The sequence below is a fragment of the Lynx rufus genome, unplaced genomic scaffold (assembly GCF_022079265.1).
Source record: "Lynx rufus isolate CCGP_SWC_20201006 ecotype Redwood Valley unplaced genomic scaffold, mLynRuf1.p SCAF_3, whole genome shotgun sequence".
Taxonomy (NCBI): domain Eukaryota; kingdom Metazoa; phylum Chordata; class Mammalia; order Carnivora; family Felidae; genus Lynx; species Lynx rufus.
Genome location: NW_025814845.1, coordinates 115,686,737 through 115,706,405, shown reverse-complemented (window position 1 = coordinate 115,706,405; position 19,669 = coordinate 115,686,737). Strand labels below are relative to the sequence as shown.

At 41.8% G+C, this 19,669-nt stretch overlaps 1 protein-coding gene across 2 annotated transcripts in view; it reads right to left on the bottom strand.

Annotated features, from left to right (window-relative positions):
• Positions 1–770: 770 nt before the first annotated feature.
• The window catches only part of NOCT (nocturnin), a 29,103-nt gene continuing 10,204 nt past the window's right edge, over positions 771–19,669 (bottom strand). The window contains exons 1-3 of one of the 2 annotated variants that reach the window (XM_047090626.1): positions 7,580–8,366; positions 4,477–4,746; positions 771–2,776 (exon numbers count right to left, since the gene is read on the bottom strand). In XM_047090626.1, the coding sequence (XP_046946582.1) occupies positions 1,941–2,776; positions 4,477–4,746; positions 7,580–7,661 (1,188 nt within the window). In that variant the 5' untranslated portion in view covers positions 7,662–8,366 and the 3' untranslated portion in view covers positions 771–1,940. Of the gene's footprint in view, positions 2,777–4,476; positions 4,747–7,579; positions 8,367–19,669 lie in introns of those variants that run through there. The other variant, XM_047090625.1, reaches the window with a different exon arrangement.

The window sequence follows — 19,669 nt, the reverse complement described above, 5'->3', positions numbered from 1 at the left end:
TTTAAATAGACAAATACAAAAGCATCAAACACAAGCATACTGAAGTGTTTAGGCCTCCTGTCACTGTAACTCCACAAGACCACTCATAACGAAGAGTTCCATTATAGGTTTTCCCCCATCTCCTTAATTTATGGGAACATTACAATCACAAGGTGTTTCCATTTTTTTTGTTCATTAGCATTCCCACCAACCCCGAGCCTAACACTCAATCCATCGCCTGTTAATTCATATATTGGTGGACATTTTAAATTCAGACATTATTTTGGCTTTCATACTCATCTGGAATGGTTTGCTTAAGGCTATTGTGATAGTTTCTCTTCAGGCTGGTGTACTTTGGGGTAGGCAAACAATATTTAATGCTGGTACTAGTGAGTATCCTAATCAGTATTCTGTTCCTCAACAGCATAGGATTACCATTATTGAACCAAATGACAGTTGGTATAGATGTTCTTCCTGCTTACCATTCCTTCCAGGCAGCCCTAAGATTTTGTGTGTGCAATGTACTGAAAACCTCATTTGTTTCCAAAGTAGCTCCAATGCAGAACATTTGGGTGAACCATTTTGGGGGACTCCAACCTTGATGCCTAGAGATACTACATAAGCACAGCACAGATGCCTTTCATGTGCAGCTACAGACCCACCTTTGTCCGCTTTGAAAATGAAGGTCTGTGGGTAAATGGATACTGTCGGTCACCATGTTAACAGTATTCAAAGATCAAATCTACTCCCAGATTCTTTTTTGGACTAAAAAGACAAGATATTAAAAGCACTAGCTTTAAAAGACCATTTATTATTCTTAAATATTTACAACTCATGGGTTAAAATATTTACCAGTTTATTACCAATAGGTTATTTGTTGGGATTTTGTTTGGAGGGGGCTTCGCCTGTTATCTTTACCACTTTTATTTCCTATGGAAGAGAATTCCAGGTTATCTTTCAGACTTTTTATACTCTTCTTTCTAGACGTTTTGAACTAGTCACCTGGCTATCTTAGGAAATTTCAATGACAGCTTCGTTAATAGGCTTTCTACTTTCCCGTCTCTGAAAAGCAGGTCCCACTTACTTTCTTAGCTACTGCCACATAACAGTTCCTAATTGTGAAAAGCACAGTCCAATACAAATAGACACTGGGTGACTTCAAATGTATATACCATAGCATTCCAATGGAAAACGATAAATGCAAAACAGTGATTAAATAATGAAGACTGACTGGCCATGGAATCTCTTTAAGAAACACAATTATGGGAACATGGAGGCATAGCAAGCATTACTTATGAAGAATGCATCAAGGAAACCTGATATTGTCACTTAAATAACAAAAAAATGCCTTCAGGCTAAATAGTCCCTTCGTACATGGCTACTGTTAGACCTGAAGTAAAAATATCTTAGAGATTTAAGAAAATCACTATAAATTACTCTATAACTTATGGTTTGCAAGGGTTTAAAATGTTCATAATGTTCTTATTTACTTCATCTTACATGAAGATATAAAAAAATAAATATTGCCATGCATATCTTGTTGGCATTCTAAAAACCCACAAATAAATAACTTGAAATGCTATCTAGAGAAATTGCTCCTGTATACTTATTATTATCTACGGAGGACTCAAGCAAGTCTGTTTTTATATAGCATCCTTAAACTGAAAAAAGCTACAAAACAAGCCTAATTGAAATACCCTTAAATGATCAAAATGTAATGCTAAGGGAAAGAAAACAATACAAGCCAAAACTGGAGTGCAAACACCTTTTTTGCTGTAGGTTTTAATGGAAAAGGTTTGTGGACTAATGGGATTCCTGGGTTCCCAAGGGCATGCTGGAAACACGGAAAATGATGTAAAAGAAATTGGGAATCCTTCCTCAGGCAACTTTTTATCCTATTTCAGTTTCCTGAAACATCCCTGGTTAAGACTTCTTGTGATGAAAAAGACACAGAAGAGCATTTATAAAAGTCCATCAGGTTCCTCATTAAAGCTGAAGTCACACACTAGGGACAGATGGTCTGAAGGGTAATTAAAAGACGGTAGCCGGTTGGGTCCAATCTGTTCTTCGGTGAGCAAATCAAGAGCTGACCTCACACTCAGAGCGTGTTTAGAATACCAGATATAATCCAGCGTGTGCCGGCACTCCCCTGAGGTCCGGATCTTCCAGGTAGTATACGGGGGCTCTGACTGCCCGTCAGCACTCAGCAGCTTGTAGGCACTGTTCAGGTTGAGGCTGGAGGAAGCAAAGTGTTTGTAGACCTCCTCTGTTGGCTCTGCGTTGAAGTCCCCACAGACGATAAGGGGAATCTTGGCTCCTTGAGTGATGTTTTGGAGGTTCTGGAGAAGGTCACAACCCTGAGCTGAGCGAAATCGTTCCCAGCCAGTGCGTGCTTTTAAGTGGGTGACAGCGATACAGAACTGTCTACTGGACTCCTTGCACTCTAGGGTCTGTGCAATGGCCACCTGATTGGTTTTCAGTGTCATGGCCGTCAGCCTGATATTGGCACTATTGACTAGCTTGAATCGGTTCTGGAGAAAAAACAAGGCACAGCCATCTGGTCCGTTGTTGTGTTCCACATCTAGACAAGGTGACCAGGGCTTGGGGAAAAATGTGCCTTGATAGCCCAGTCTACTGAGGAGTGGTTGGAAGGTGTCAAAATAATGGTCCACCTCTTGGAGGCACAATATATCAGGCTGGTAGGCCAGGATTTCTTCTAGGATGAGACATTTCCTTTCTTCCCACTTGAGTGCTTCCACAGGGCATTGCACAAAGTTGTCTTTTCCTTCTCCAAGAGCTGAAATAAAAAAGCCAGTCAGCTGTCAGCTACTACAGGACACATGACTTCTAAGTACCTGGAAGTCTCCGTAGGGTCTGACAGTACTCAAGACCCTCAGAACGCTTCCTCTACTTCAGATGCTTTGGGTGATTCTTCTCTGTCTAATCCGCATTAACCTACCAAACTAAATAACCTCTTACTATCCAAATGAGGCAAGCAATTTCTTTTCTTTCATATTACAACTGTTTCATGTAGGGGTGCCTGGGTGTCTCAGTTGGTTGGGCAGCCAACTACAGCTCAGGTCGTGATCTCGCGGTCTGTGAGTTTGAGCCCCGCGTTGGGCTCTGTCCTGAGAGCTCAGAGCCTGGAGTCTGCTTCCGATTCTGTGTCTCCCTCTCTTTCTCCCCTCCCCTGCTTGCTCTCAGTCTCTCTCTCAAAAATAATAAACAATAAAAAAAAAAAGTAAAAAAAAAAAAAAAAACAAACAACAAAACTGTTTCATGTAACTATATTCTAGGATATAAGATCTTAAGTTTTAGCTTGAAACAGTGTTCTTTACAATCCCTGGGATCTAACCTATGTCAGAGGAAGTAAATATTTAACTCTGTACACTAATTTTTTAAGGAAGATTTTATTTTTAAGTAATCTTTATACCCAACATGGGCTTAAAACTCACAACTCCAAGATCAGGAGTCACATGCTCTACTGACTGAGCCAGCCAGGCACCCCGTCTATACGTTAACACTAACTATAATGAACCATAAGGACTGATGCAGACACTACTTGGAATGAATGGAACCTATTTTAAATAGGCAGCTTTTCCAATCAAATACTGGGAAGTCAGGGTATACACCCTTCTTAAAAAAGCTGCCTTTGTTTCTTTTTCTTAAAATTTCAACTGCAACATGAAAGGCAATTCTACAGAGAGCCGACTGACACATTTTTTTAAATTCAGCAGACCTACGAAAGACAGCCTTTCTGCCATAACAAAGTAATATCTTAATGAACTAAAGCATTATCTCCTTAGCCTCAGGTTACAGATGCATATGGGTGGGAATCTAGCTTCAAGAACACCCAGACTCAGGGAGCCTGGGTGGCTCAGTTGGTTAAGCATCTGACTTCGGCTCAGGTCATGATCTCGCGGTTCGTGGATTTGAGCCCTGACAGTGCCGAACCCACTCTGGATCTTCTGCCCCCCTCTCTGCCCTTCTCCTGCTTGTGTGTGCTCTTTCTCAAAAATAAACATTAAAAAATAAAAAGGAATATCCGGATTCACCAGCACCCACAGAGGCCCTATTCCCTGCAGAAAAGTCCTATATGTTACCCATCCAGCAGACTTAGTTTCTGCCTTGCCAATGCTATCCTAGTGCTGTGGACTGAAAGTTGGAGGCAACGGAAAGTGAGAGAATGATAAAAGACAGCGTCCTTTAAATATGGATGTGCTAGGAAGCAGACATTGTATTTGGATAGCCTACAAACATGGAAGGTAAGGTATAAATCTTGAGTTGCTGGATTTGTTAGTGAAAATCAGATGGCTCCCTTTCTTACCCTCCCCGTCTGGGAGCTCCTCATACTGCCCTGGTCACCCCGTCCTCCTACACCTCTATCTGCCCACGCCTCTTCCCTCCACGTAACACATCAGTGCTTTAGGTATGCGCAGAAACAGAAAGGTAGTCACAGCAAACTTAACTGCTCAGGCACAAAAGCATCAGGCATACCTTGGGCAAGGATGTTCCACTGCATGACCCTAATAGGTGGGTGGCTGCTGGGGTGATCCGTCCTCAGGTCCACAAAATCCCTCTGGAATCGGGGGGGTCGAGTGTGCAGGACAGCCCTGCATTCCTCAAGGAGTTCTTTAGGATCAATGGGCTCCAGATGTTCTGGATCAGGTGACACCAAATACTCCGGGTGCTGGGAGGCAGTGCTGCTGTTCAGTGTCTTGGCGAGAGCACTATAGAGCCTGCTCGTGCCGTGTCCCATGGAGCACACTACAGGGAAGGAGAGCACAGTCACACGCCCCGCTCAACCAGAAGATAAAACATTCACCGTCCCTAGAAGCCAAGAACCCGACAGAGGGCAATGTTGCCATGTTCATGCAGAAAGCCACTGCCACAGAGGTGGATTAAAGGAGTTGCCAGGTTCTAGCTTTCTACTAGGACAGGTAACTTAAATACAAATGTTAAAGCCGGTTTCTGATTAACTAAGATAATTCTTTTAAGGGAGAAATATCTTCATCTTTATGGCCTCTTCTAATTTAGGATTTGTCTTTATAATTTATAAACCCGGTCTTAATGAAAGCATGGCTCAACAAAATTCACATTCCTTTTTCTAAATATTTTACTAAAAATTTGGAGGCCAGTTTGGAAAAAGCCAGATGTTAGAAAGCCCATGTTAATCTGGAAGAGATTAGGTTATAGCAAGCTGTTGCTGTGGACACCTCATCTATATAGATCCCTCCGTTATGGAACGTAACAGTTGGGTTAAATCCATATCCGTTTCTCTTAGGTGTCTACTATACATCAGGGCTCTGGCTTTCTGTAGGCTCTGGACGTCGCTGAGCAATATTAGTCTATAATATCAATTGCCAGATTTTTTAAGAATCTAGAAAAGGGGTTGTAGGTAGAAGGGGTAAGAGAAGGTTGCCCACATCTCCTGGGATCCTGCGAGGAGAAATGGGGTGGAGAGGAGCAGAAAACATTTTCTAGTGCTCCACTTTTTATCCTGATAGATTATAATTCACCAAGGAGAGGAGAGCACAATCTCCCACTAATTAGCATGAGGGAAACCGTACTTGTAAGCAGGTGATGGCTCGTTTATTCTGTTCAGTTAAGCATAAATTAGGGTCAATTTTACTTGGAACAACCTTCAAGATTCTGTGTATGATGAATGTTGGTATGGACGAATCTGGATTTCCCTACCACATCCATTATCCTTGCCTTCTCTTCAAAGACACAGTTTTCTAGGGTGCATGGGTGGCTCAGTAGGTTGAGTGTCAGACTTCAGCTCAGGTCATGCTCTCATGGTTCCTGAATTCGAGCCCCGCCTCGGGCTCTGTGCTGACAGCTCAGAGCCTGGACCTGCTGCAGATTCTGTGTCTCCCTGTCTCTCTGCACCTCCCCTGCTTGTGCTCTGTCTCTCTCTCTCTCAAAAATAAATAAACTTAAAAAAAAAAAGACACAGTTTTCTTATAAAATACATTATCTGGCAGGCTGACTGACTGCACCTGAAACCAGCAATCATGTTCACTGTCTCAGGACACAAAGGCAAATTCAAATATTTACCACCAAATGTCCTTAAACATCAAGGTCAATAAGCATGCAAGCATGCTCTCTATTGTTCCTTTTCATCAACTCAACGTAGTTTTTTTCCCCCAGCAAGAAAACTAAATAAAGGCAAAGAAACAAACACATCATACATTTAAGCAAGCCTGTTCTCTCTCACACATACATGCGCAAACACATGCACACACCTGTCTCCAAAGTGCTTGATTTGAATATATTAAAATATTTTTGTCAATTTGCTTGCCTATCTGAATGCATGGGTCCAAAGGAAGAGATTTTCTTCTGGGCTGGTAGTACAACTTTGAAAATCTTTCTTCTGTACTTCTAGTTTTTAAGAAAAAAGAAGTGAAAGGTCTTACTGGTTTTTCAAGTGTAGTCTCCAGAAGAGTAGCACCACCCAAACTGTAGACCGGAATGTCACAGAGCACCACAACAAACTCCCAGGTTACTACGGGGTATTTTAAATTTGAAATGTACAGCAATATTTGACATATGTCAGGCTCTAAGCAAACTACTAGCCTGATGTAGCTTAGTTTCATTTGTCAGGCTGAGTTTTGGGGTGGTTACTGTGATAAAAAAACAAGTGTGCAAAAATGAACATGAAAAAGAGAGTAATAGTGTCCAACAGGAGTCTAGGGTCGGAGGAGTTATGTGAAGCCAGAAAAACCATCTTGAACCACATTTCGTTTTAAAAAGTTAGGAACACCTTCACATAAAGAGAGTAACATCCATTTTCAGACAATGAATGCAAGCCAGAAAGACATGCCCAGAAAGCAAATCAAAACTGTATCTCACTACAAATGCAAATGAGCTAAACGTCATTAAGAAAATGATAGTACAGCCTAAATCAGAATTAAGAAACTCAGAAATGAGGCAAGAATCAGTAATTAAAAAAAAAAAGATCATTTGAGAGATAGTGGCAAATATTATGTGCTTATTTTAAGCAAAGACACAGTTTTGTGCTTAACCTTAAGCAAAGACGATCCAACATATGGGTAAAAGGAATTCTTGTAGCAGGAAAACCAATGCAAGGAAATGAAACAAATACTGAAAACTATAAATCAAGAAAACTTTTGAGAGTACAAATCATGGAGGGTTGAATTAAGTTCTGGAGAGGTAATTTCAGCTTGGTAACTATAGTTAATACTACTGTACTGTATATTTGAAATCTTCTAAGAGAGTAGACAGACCTTCAGTGATCTCAACACACACACACAAGGTAACTGTGAGGTGACAGATGTGTTAATTAGCTTGGTTGAGGTAACTATTTCACAGTGTATTCGTATACCAAAACATCATGTGGTATATACCTTAAATATATACTACTTTATTTGTTAATTATACCTCAATTAAGCTGGAAATAAATGAAATGGTTTAAAAGAAAAAAAAACTATGAGGTTAAAAAAAAGACGTATTATGGATATATTTAAACATACATGCATAAAGGTCTACCTTCTCTTTGCTATTCTAAAAAAAAAAAGAAAAAAAAACCTTAAAAAAACAATATTTGAAACTACATATTGAAAAACACATCACATACCTGAGAATATCAACCCAGAATGAGCAACACCAACTGGACTGTAAAGAAAAAGAAAATCCCTTGGGCATCTAGGCAAAAACATCGAGTTAACTTGTAAGGAAAGTAAATTAAGAGTATCATCAGACTTCAATTGCAATGTTTTATGCCAGAAGAAAATGAAGTTGCATATTTGAAATATATAACTCAAACTTTATATATATGGCTCATCTACATGTGAGCAAGGAATTTATATCTTGCAACATGGGAATATTGACTGACTCCATCAGCCCTTCCTGAGCAAATGAGCGGGGCTGACAAACCAGCCAGAGGTACTTTTGCACCGTCCTCCAGCTAAGAATGGTTTTAAAGGTTGTTAAAAACATACACAGACACACACACAATATGGAATAGGATCACTTTTGACTCTCAAAGCCTAGATGTTTACTACCCAGTCCTCTTCAGAAAAATTTTGCCACCTCTGGAACTAGAGCACTGACTTTTACTACCCAGTCCTCTTCAGAAAAATTTTGCCACCTCTGGAACTAGAGCACTGACTTCAGACCAAAATGGTAGGACTTTGATATAAGATGGGTGGTAAGCATTAAATATACTGCTACTTAGAAAATCAAGTCTAAATGAGGTGGAGAGAGTACAATATACAACGGCTATGTGATCCCACAATGAACTTACAAAGACTTAATACAGCTGAGAAAGGGGGCAGGGAGTAGGGACCACAATGACGAAAATATTTAATTTTTTTTTTTTTTTTAAATACATTCTAGGGGCATCTGGGTGGCTCAGTGGGTCAAGCGTCTGACTCAATTTTGGCTTAGGTCATGATCTCGTGGTTCATGAGTTCAAGTCCCACATCGGGCTCTACACTGACAGTGTGGAGCTTGCTTGGGATTCTTTCTGTCTTCCTCTCTCTCGCTCTCTCTCTCTCTCAAGAATAAATATTTAAAAATATATATTCAATTTAAAAATTTTAAACTGGGTTGCCTGGCTGGCTCGGTGGGAAGAGCATGCAATTGATCTCGAGGACATGGGTATGAGCCCCATGCTGGGTGCACAGATTACTAAAATCAAAATACGGTAAAATTTAAAAACCTGTAAATTGTTTTCAGAGATCATAATTAGTAGTGGTAGTGTTTGTATTGTTATTATTGTGAGACTGTTGTGTAGGTGTGAAACAAAGCAAATGGATATTCTAATTCCATCATTCTCTGTTGTCCTTTTTTTGGTTTAGTTTTGAAAATGCATTTATAGACTTTTAGCCACAACACTCAAGGAAAACACTCTTGTTAAAGCCAACCCATTTTGGACTAATTGCAATGATTAAATCTGATCACCTATCTGTTGACTCAGCCTCTCAAAGTCTTTCAGTGGTTTTCAAAAATTAAATCTGCCCTCGAAAGACAAAGCTTTACAGCAAACACAATGAAGGATGCCTTGTGGCACAGCCAAGTACTAAGGCCTGAACGGGACAGATGTCAACACACCAATTCCGCTCCTGGTTCCGTCACTGTTTAACTGTGCCCCGCTCTCTATACCTGCTTACTCAGCTTTCAAATGAGGGCCTGTCAAAGGATCCTCATTTTCTCGAGATTTTTTTGGAAAATGAATCAAGGTTAGAACTGGTGGCAACCCCAAAATAACATTTCTATTACTTGTACCAGAGACACACATATTTCTCTTGAGAAAACTTGCATGTACCATTCAGAATGACTTTTATTCCTCTCATATTTGAGGCCCAGAATGGACGATTTCACATATTAACAGAACAGCTGACCCTGAACAACACAGGTGGAACATGTGATTCAATTATATGTGGATTTTTCACAGTATAGCACTCTAAATGTATTTTCTCTTTCTTATGATTTTCTTAACATGTTCTTTTCTCTAGCTTGCTTTCCTGTATGAATACAGCATATAATACATTTAACAGACAAAATATGTGCTAATCGGCTGTTTACATTAGCAGGAAGGCTTCCTGTCAACAGTAGGCTATTAGTAAAGTTTTGGGGAGTCAAAAGTCACATGCAAATTTTTTTTACATGCACATTTTTAACTGTGCAGGGGGTCGGTACTCTTAAACCCCCTGTGTTGTTCAAGAGTCAACTATACCTGGGTATGGAATGCACTGAAAATAAGCCTTCTTTAAAAGAAGTTTTACTAGCGTAGACCTCTTGCTCTTATTTCACTGTGGATTCATTGAGCTGCAAAAGATGTCATTAGGCTAAACTGTGAAGATTCTAGGTAGAGGGAAATTGTTAGGGAGTAGTATTATAGTCTTGTCTCTGCTCCTTGGATCTTAAAGGAAACTGAAAGATGGTCCCTAAGATGGACCGATGCAAACGTGAATACCAAGTTCTATAATAACAGTGACCCAGCACATGCCTTCTAATGGTAAAGTACCTGGGAAGCTGATTAATCAATCAACCAACGTGTTGCACAGGGAGACTGAACTAAAAGAGAGAACAGATGATGCTGAAAGATGTCTCTGAGGTCGACCCACTCCTGGAGGAGGGCATCAGTCTATGCCTTCTCTGTACACTATACAATTTAATCTTTTACTCTCTTGGGTGTGGTCTTGGAGAAAACTTTTTTTTTTAATGTTCATTTTAGAGGGAGAGAGCATGAGCGGGGGAAGGACAGAGAGAGAGAGAGAGAGAGAGGGAGAGAGAAAGGGGGGGACAGAGACTCTGAAGCAGGGTCTGGGCAGACAGCATCGAGCCCCACGCGGGGCTCAAACTCACAAACTGCAAGATAACGACCTGAGCCAAAGGCGGGCACTCAACCAAGTGAGTCACCCAGGCACCCCAAAACTCTAATCTTCTTAATCTAATCTCTCAGTCCTCAGGGATAATCTGTTGACAGTATATTAATTTTACATTCTTATTTCCCTATTCCCTGAGTTTGGGGATGGGCACTCATACCAAGAAGATGTGTGTTGATCTTTTCTCTCAAGAAATTAACAAGTTTGGGGAATTAATCTTTTGGGGAAAGATTAATACACATGAACTAATGAGAGAAAAACTGAGTACTTACTATGCGGAATGGGCTAGGGTATAATAAGGGTTAAAATAATCAGAATGGATAACAATAACCAGAAAAAGACTTAAAATATGGAGCTCTAATTGCTGACTAAAACAGTTGGCCCATCACGGGTAGCCACCATAAAGTCCTGCTTCCCTCTCTCAAACACACACATAACATACTGGACACTAGCCCACTGGAGACAGACCAGTGAACTGACTAAAATCTGTCTTCATGGAGCTTCTGCTGTAGTGGGGAAATACAAGGGGATGGTCATCTGGTGAAAACGGCTATGGAGAAAAAAATGAAGAAAGGGAGATAGGGAATGCTAGCAAGTGGGGAGCTGCTATCCGTGTGGGATGCTCAAGGAGGTCTCACTAAAGAATGGAATTTGAGCAGAGAGGTGAAGATGGTAAGGCAATAAATTCATTAAGTCTTATGGAGATCCAATGGGAGAACAAACATTCTGGGCAGAGGGAACAGCAAATGCAAGTCCTGAGAAAGGACCACGCTTGGCAGGGTTGATAAATAGCAAGGCACTGAAATGATACACAGAATGAATAAAGAGCTAAGTGAAGCAGTGAGGACAGGGGAGCAGATTATACAGGGCACTGTAGGCCATTCTAAGGACTTGAGCCTTTATCTGAGAGGGGAAGCCACTTGAAAATGTTAAGCAGGAATAAGAATCTGATTTACAATTAAAAAAAAAATCTCACTGGCTGATGTCTTAAAAATACACTACACCGTAGGGAAGGGCAGACATAGAAAAAGCCATCAGAGGACAATTACAATCATCCAGGCGAAAGACAGTGTCAGTGTCGTAGCTTAGACCAGTGACAGCAGTCAAAGTGGCTGGATTATGAATACTAAAATTGGAGCCAATAAGTTTTGGTGATAAGCTGGATGTGGTCTGAGAGAGAAGAGTGGTCAAAAAGGTCCTGAGCATTGCCAGCAGAGCAACCAGAAAGAGGAGGTTTCCAATACTAGCTAGGAAGATTTGATGGGGTTTGCAGAAAATAGGAGTTTAGCAATTAGATACGACTAGGGTTCAGTAGAGAGGTACACACGGGAAATAAACGTTTAGAAGTTAGTGGACACTTGAGACTAAAGTGAATGTAGAGAGAAAACAGGCCAAAGGATTGAGCTCTGCGGCAAACCGGGGAAGATGTGGTGAAAATCTGAGGATGACAAGCCAGAGAAGTAGAATAAGCGGATCCTATTCTGGAATCTTCCTGGAAACAAAGCAAAGAAAGTGTTTCCCCCATGAAGTAGTTCCCTCTTGTGCCAAATGCTACTGACAGTTCAAGCAAAACAAAGACTGAGACCATCTGGATTTAGCAACATGGAAAACTTCAGTGACTTTAACAATAGCCATTTCCAATTTTTGGTGGAGTTGTGGGGAAAAAAGGAAACAGGAGAGAGTAGAGACATATTTTGAGGAAATTTTGCCCTGAAAGAGAGAGAAATGTAGTGGCTAGAGATGGAGGCAAGAGAATTTTTGGAGGCTATTATACATGTTTAGTTTGCTAATGGCGGGGGGGGGGGGGGGAGGCGGGTACCAGAGGGAAAAACGCTGAAGCAGGAGACTTTGGACATGACAGGCATGAAGAAGCCCACATATCCTCTCCCCCCCAAAAGCACTATAAACCTGAACAGAACTGTCAAAACCAACTATGTCAATGCTCTGGATACAGACCAAAGGCATACAACAAACAGAAGCTTCTGTTCATGAAAGCTACCGAACCCTGCACCAGGGCTAGTCCCCCCTGCCCCTCAAGCTCGATGCGAGTAGTTCAACTAGGGCAGCAAGGATACCAAATTATCAAGCCCAGGCCCTGTTGGCCTCCCTGGTGAGTCTATCAAATATTTAAATAAGAAATGACACCAATTTTCACAAACTGCCATTTATTGCTTCCCACGTACAGCCCCTCTAGAAGACAGTCTGGCAGGTTTTTATAAAGCCTAGACTTACATATGGCCCATAACTCGTGCCCCTAGGTACTTTAGCTAACTGAATTGAAAACTTCTGTTCCTGCAGAAAAATACACACACAAATGTTTTATTAACAATCATCCCAGGGGGTGCCTGGGTGGCGCAGTCGGTTAAGCGTCCGACTTCAGCCAGGTCACGATCTCGCGGTCCGTGAGTTCGAGCCCCGCGTCAGGCTCTGGGCTGATGGCTCGGAGCCTGGAGCCTGTTTCCGATTCTGTGTCTCCCTCTCTCTCTGCCCCTCCCCCGTTCATGCTCTGTCTCTCTCTGTCCCAAAAATAAATAAACGTTGAAAAAAAAAAATTAAAAAAAAAAAAAAAAAATCATCCCAAACTGGAAGCAACGAAGATGCCCTTCACCATGGGAATGGATAAACAACTGAATAACACGGTATCCAGCCGTGAAAAGGATCAAGCCGTCGATTTGCAAGAGTCATCCTTGCAACACGGATGGATCTCAATTGCATTCTGGAAGTGAAAGAGGCCAGATCCTAAAACTTACCTATTATGTGACTGTGTTCACATGCCATTTTTGAAAAGGCAAAACTATAGATTAGTAGTTGCCAGGGGATGGAGGGGGGAAGCGGTGGCTGACTAGGGGAATATTTGGGGTGATGGAACCAATCTGCACAGTCTTAGAGTGGTAGAGACACGATCCTATGCATTTGTCAAAATCCAAACAACTGTCTGTCAAACTTTAATGTGTACAAATTTAAAAGATCAACCAGGAGGTGGAACGATCTCAAGAGGGAATGCAGACTTTGACAAATGAATCTAACTTTTTACAAATAAATGTATGGCAATCTCACAGAAGGGGTTCAGTAAAAAGGGAGCTGTTGATCTGAGTAATTTTGGAAAACACTGTTTAATGGGAAACCACATGGCTCAAGACGAAAGGAACAGTATTCTAGTTAGTAAAGTTTCTCACGGGTGTAGTAGGTGTTAATCTCAAAACTGCTTCATATATATTGGTGTTGAACAAGTAAAGGGGTAGTGGATGATGGGAACCCTATTTCTCACAGAGACTGAAGTTAAGTTAAAGAGCAAAAAAGGCTAGAATGAATCATGTGGTCAGAGACATCAGGATGAATTCATGTTTCGCTTACCATACACATAAGATGTACAGATACAGAAATAATTATAGATATGTGTAGGATTCTGATTTTCCACTTGCTGTATGCCATTAGCTAACAACTGAGTTATCTCTGCCATCAACCTTTTATGCATTCTAAAAACATGCATTTTATATCTTTTTATGTCCAGGATTATTGTAAGGATAAAAATAAAGATATGAGTCTAAAACATTTCTTATAAAATATAATCTCTCTCTGCTCGAGAGAGAGAGAGAGAGAGAGAGAAAGAGAGAGAGAGAGAGAGAGAGAGAGAGAGAGGGAGAGGGAGACGGAGAGGGAGAGGGAGAGGGAGAGGGAGAGGGAGAGGGAGAGGGAGAGGGAGAGGGAGAGGCAGGCAGGCGCCTGGGTGGCTCAGTTGGTTAAGCATACCACTTCAGCTCAGGTCATGACCTCACTGTTCGTGAGTTCGAGTCCCTCATTGGGCTCTCTGCTGTCAGTGCGGAGCCTGCTTCAGATCCTGTCTCCCTCTCTCTCTCTGCTCCTCCCCGACCTGTGCCCTCTCTCAAAATTAAACATTAAAAATATGTTTTTTAAAGACAATATAAGAGGCTGAAAGCAGACATGTATACAATTCATACAAACACAGAGCACATAACTAAATTTGTTTTAAACTGTTTTGTTTGTTTAAAAAAATTTTTTTTTAACGTTTATTTATTTTTGAGACAGAGAGAGACAGAGCATGAACGGGGGAGGGGCAGAGAGAGAGGGAGACACAGAATCGGAAGCAGGCTCCAGGCTCCGAGCCATCAGCCCAGAGCCCGACGCGGGGCTCGAACTCACGGACCTCGAGATCATGACCTGAGCTGAAGTCGGACGTTTAACCGACTGAGCCACCCAGGCGCCCCACGTTTTAAACTGTTTTAAACTGGTAGCACATATGATCACAAAAGCTAGGAAGTCACTGCTGTAAAGTTGTCTCCGTGCTGCTCCAGAGACTTCAATTACCCCAAATTATGGATAATCTTCCCTGACGTCTGTCTTTATATTTCTGGTATCCAACCTAGATTTTCTATACTTCAAAAATATTCTTCTCAAAAAGTCATGAGACAGAAAGAAAAGAGGGATTTGGGGAAGTTCCAACTCATTTTTTCCTATGTGTTCGGTTTTTCTTTTCTGTTCCTAGTCCCAAGAACATATGAGCTTACTTAGTTATTTCTTAAGGCTGTATTTCCCAAAACTTTCTGGTAACATACAGACATGTCAAAGTAAGTGCAAAATCCCAAGCTAGGGAATTAATAACGAAAAGTGAACACATAAAGACTTCACATATGGCAGCTCTTTCTGCCCCGGGGCCCCGTCCCCATGCTTTAAGAAAACCTGTTCATTATGCACCAGGGGGAAAAACCCAAAACAACACTTCACATACTATTTTTGCACTTAAAACACAGTGCCAGCCAAGACTTAGACCCACATAAGGACTACAATGTAGTAAGGCTATAAAAATTTGAAAACATAAGAAAACTAAAGATTATTGGACACCTTTCTTTCTCCCCATCCTAAAAATGATGCCAGTGACCACTAAGGATTACTGAATACTTAACAGGCACCATTTACAAATTCTGGGGTGTCTGCGTGGCTCGGTCAGTTAAACGTCCAACTGTTGATTTCTGCTCAGGTCATGATCTCACGGTTTCTAAGATGGAGCCCCACGTCATGCGATTCTCTCTCTACTTCTCTCACTCTCTCAAAATATATAAACTTAAAAAACAAACAAACAAAAACAAAGAAAACCCAGGAGCACCTGGGTGGCTCAGTCGGTTAAGCATCCCACTCCAGCTCAGGTCATGATCTCATGGTTCCCGAGTTTGAGCCCTGCATCCGGCTCTGCACTGACAGTGTGGATCCTGCCTGGGATTCTCTCTCCCTCCGTCTCTGCCCCTCCCCAACTTGTGTGCACGTGCACTCGCTCTCGCTCTCTCAAAATAAACTTAAAAATAAACAAACAAACCTTATACCATTTACAAATTCTGCTTGCTCTAACTGCATTTTCAATTAACTCTCATAACAATCCTAGGACGTAGGGACTCTTATTATGCCCTTTTTACAATGAGGAAATGACCTGGTATCAATTCTCATTGTTTCTCACCTGTTTTTTAAAAATAGCATTCATGGGGCGCCTGGGTGGCGCAGTCGGTTAAGCGTCCGACTTCAGCCAGGTCACGATCTCGCTGTCCGTGAGTTCGAGCCCCACGTCAGGCTCTGGGCTGATGGCTCGGAGCCTGTTTCCGATTCTGTGTCTCCCTCTCTCTCTGCCCCTCCCCCGTTCATGCTCTGTCTCTCTCTGTCCCAAAAATAAATAAACGTTGAAAAAAAAAAAATAGCATTCATTTTGTTCTTTCGGAGAATTAAAACAAAATTTCTTTCCATACATAAATACATGTCCAATTTCAAGATTTTAAGTCATCCTAGTTTAAGTCTTATGCCATAATAGGGGTTGCTATGTGACACTTTAAAAAGATCTTCAAAGGTTCAGGATGCTCAACATCCAAAGCCAATTTCCTCAGGTGAGACAGTATAAATAATTCGTCCCCGAAGATCCTGAAATGTATGAAATATTGACAAAAACCTCTGCGCTAAACTTTATTTGGCACTCATACTGGCTTGTAGGTGAGTTTTTTATGTATTTAGAGATGAGTATTTTCTTTTAAGTTCTTCTCAGTACAAGGAAGTCACCTTTTTTTTTTTTTGAATGTTTATTTATTTTGAGAGAGAGTGAGCATGAGCAGGGAAGGGGCAGAGAGAGAGAGAGAGAGAGAGAGAGAGAGAGAGAATTTCAAGCAGGCTCTGTGCTGCCAGCGCAGAGCCCCATGAAGGGCTCGAACTCACGAAGCGTGTGTGAGATCACGACCTGAGCTGAACTCAAGAGTCAGATGCTTGACTGACTGAGCCACCCAAGCGCCCCTGGAGATTGGTATTTTTGATTTGACCCCATATTGTATTTGTTCCCCCTTCCCCACCCCCGCCAGGCATTTTACTAGAAAAAGTATCAGCCATCATCCTCAGTGTGATACACGTTATATAATTTATACAGGCAATAGGGCAGATCAAAACAGATTTCTTATGACTAGTTATGATTTAGCAATACCATTCCTGCCGTTTTCTTTTTCTAAAAGCGTATTTCCATATACATTTGGAACTGGGTATCTTCACTCCTTGCATAAATACCTCACTGCTATTTTACTTAATAGGAACAAATAATTCTTCCCTCCCTCATGATAGCCTTTAAAGAGTTGCCAGAGAATTCAGATTTAGGTTTCTGAAATACCCATTTAGTCATCCCTTTCCTAGAAAACAAGGCAAAAGTGAGCTAATCACTAAAATACAGAATACAAGTTTACTCTTCATATCACCAATTATAGATACTTCTAAAGCAACAGGCAGACTACAGTATAAGTTCCTGAGTGCCAACCATCAGAGGGAAGTGATCAAGACTTAATGAAACACCTTCACACCATAATCAGAATGCTGGATGAGAATCCTAACAGTTAGACCCAAACTGACTGGGCCTAACATTCCAAGCAGTCCTAACAGCACTTAGAAATCACAACAGAAAGACATCTCTCCACATAATGTTTCTCTAGTTACCCAGCAGTTGCATACTCTGGAGCTTGCCCAAATCAGTCTGTGAATAATTTCTCTCACAAGTTTAGTCTCCTGAAACTGTGGCTTGGCCAAAAAATGCTGATTAAATGCCAAAAACTAAACAAAAACCAGGATAATCTGCATACACACCTGGGAAGCTGCTGGAGCTCACCAACCCTGGGCCCAAGGAAACCTCAAAGAGCAGAGCATACACAAACTGTAAACGACCAACGTCACAGGAAGCCATCATGGAAACAGCAATCCTATGCTGCCATCTGCTGGCCATGTGTTGAAACCTCAGAAAATTTACTTCCCTTGTTCAGTAGCTAATTTTCATTAGGCTTCTTGGGGTAACTAACCAAATACACACATACATACATACATACATACATACATACATACATACATACATTAGAAAAGATGCCAAGAGACAGCAAAGCCCCAAGGAATTCTGTCAAACACTGATGAAGAACTGCCTTACACTGGTAGTGCGTTTTATGGTATACTGAGCACTTTTACTTGTGATCTGTTACCCTCTCAAAAACTCCTTGGCTCTTTCATAGATGACGACACTAAAGTTCATAAGCTTAAGTGACTTGTCCTGAGTCACTATGAAATGTAACTATCTTTCTAGAGTTTTGTGAGACTGTAGTTGGGACCCTCTCTCTGTGGTGGTCAGCAGGTCGACCTGGTAAACACACATAACCGCCTTCAAGTTTTGTGTAGGAGTGTGGACGTGTAGTACATTAAATCCTGGATCCTAGGGGCTCGATTCTTTTTTTTTTTTTTTTTTTAATTTTTTTTTTCAACGTTTATTTATTTTTGGGACAGAGAGAGACAGAGCATGAACGGGGGAGGGGCAGAGAGAGAGGGAGACACAGAATCGGAAACAGGCTCCAGGCTCTGAGCCGTCAGCCCAGAGCCCGACGCGGGGCTCGAACTCCCGGACCGCGAGATCGTGACCTGGCTGAAGTCGGACGCTTAACCAACTGCGCCACCCAGGCGCCCAAGGGGCTCGATTCTAAGTGCCAATTTAGGAAGAGACGACTTTCCGGTGAGGGTTAAGTATTTTAGCCAACGTCCAGTCTTCAAATTTCTGTTGTTGAGCACTCCTGACTGAATGTGACAGGCATGCCTGGAGCACTCGGCAGTCAGGTATGTTCTTTCGTGAAACCCCTGTGGCCAAAGCTTCAACTTTTCTCAGTAAGGCCAGGCTTTCGTTTAGCAGAGGCAAAAACAGTCGTGAACACGGGGACTCAAGTTAGGCTGCCTCGCTTCAAATCCCAGTTCCTTTTACTAATAGGACCCTGACCAAGTTAGCCACCATTTTGCGCCTCAGTTTCTTCATCTGGGGATCACTCTAATGTACTTCACCGTGTTACTATGAGGATTGAATTAAACCTGATATACATCCTAACTGGTCAGTTAAAGGTTAGCTATTCTACGTAGTGAAGCTCACTTTCCGGGTTTAAAGGGAAGGCTGTTCACTTTTGAAAGCCTGGCATACGCCATACTGCTTCCGTGTGTTTTCATTACTCTTTCCAACAATCTGGCAAAGGAGGTACTGTATTCACCATTTCACAAAAACAGATACTGAGGTTACGACATGAGGACACAGTTTTTTTTAAGATTGCACAATTACTGAGAGGTCTGGCTCCGGAGAAAGTTCCTCGCACCTTGGACTCTTGCTCATCAGCATCTCCGACAGCACGGACAGCCAGGACAACTGCAATGCTGCCTTGCCAGGACACACAAGGGAATAAACAGAGGTCGAATTCCACCTGCTCCATCTGCCAACGTCACTGCCACCACGGCACACGCGCTGGCATGGCACACGGTGTACAAAGCAGTGTAACAGCCTGCACGGCAGTGCTAGAGACACAAGTGAAGGTCGGGACTCTCAGCCGAACACGTCTAAAAATACCAGCACCTAGACACAGTGGGACAATCCGAACGACCTTTCCTCTCGAGGCAGCAGGCTATACAAGAACGCCAAAACGTTTTCCGGGCTCCGCCACACCTTCAGCCATGCCAGATTCATCTAGAAAACCTCACCACGGAAGAAGAAATCTCTCCACAGTAAGAGCTTATGTTGCCCATTTTAATTGGTGCTCAACTGTGAAGCTGGCTGACCAACCATTTCCACAAACTCGGCTTTTTCTAGCTCAAAGTGAAATGTGAAAAGGTAGAAAAACTAACAGAATGTGGTGGAACTGCTCCCACTAAGACATGAAGTCTGTGTTACTACATCTTGCCCCCCAAATAGTGCATTTTTACAGTTATGAATGGAAACGTGAAAGCTAAAAGGAAAAATCTGCTGACAGTACAGACATTTTCCCTTGTGACCAGGAATCCACAAACTACAGTCCATG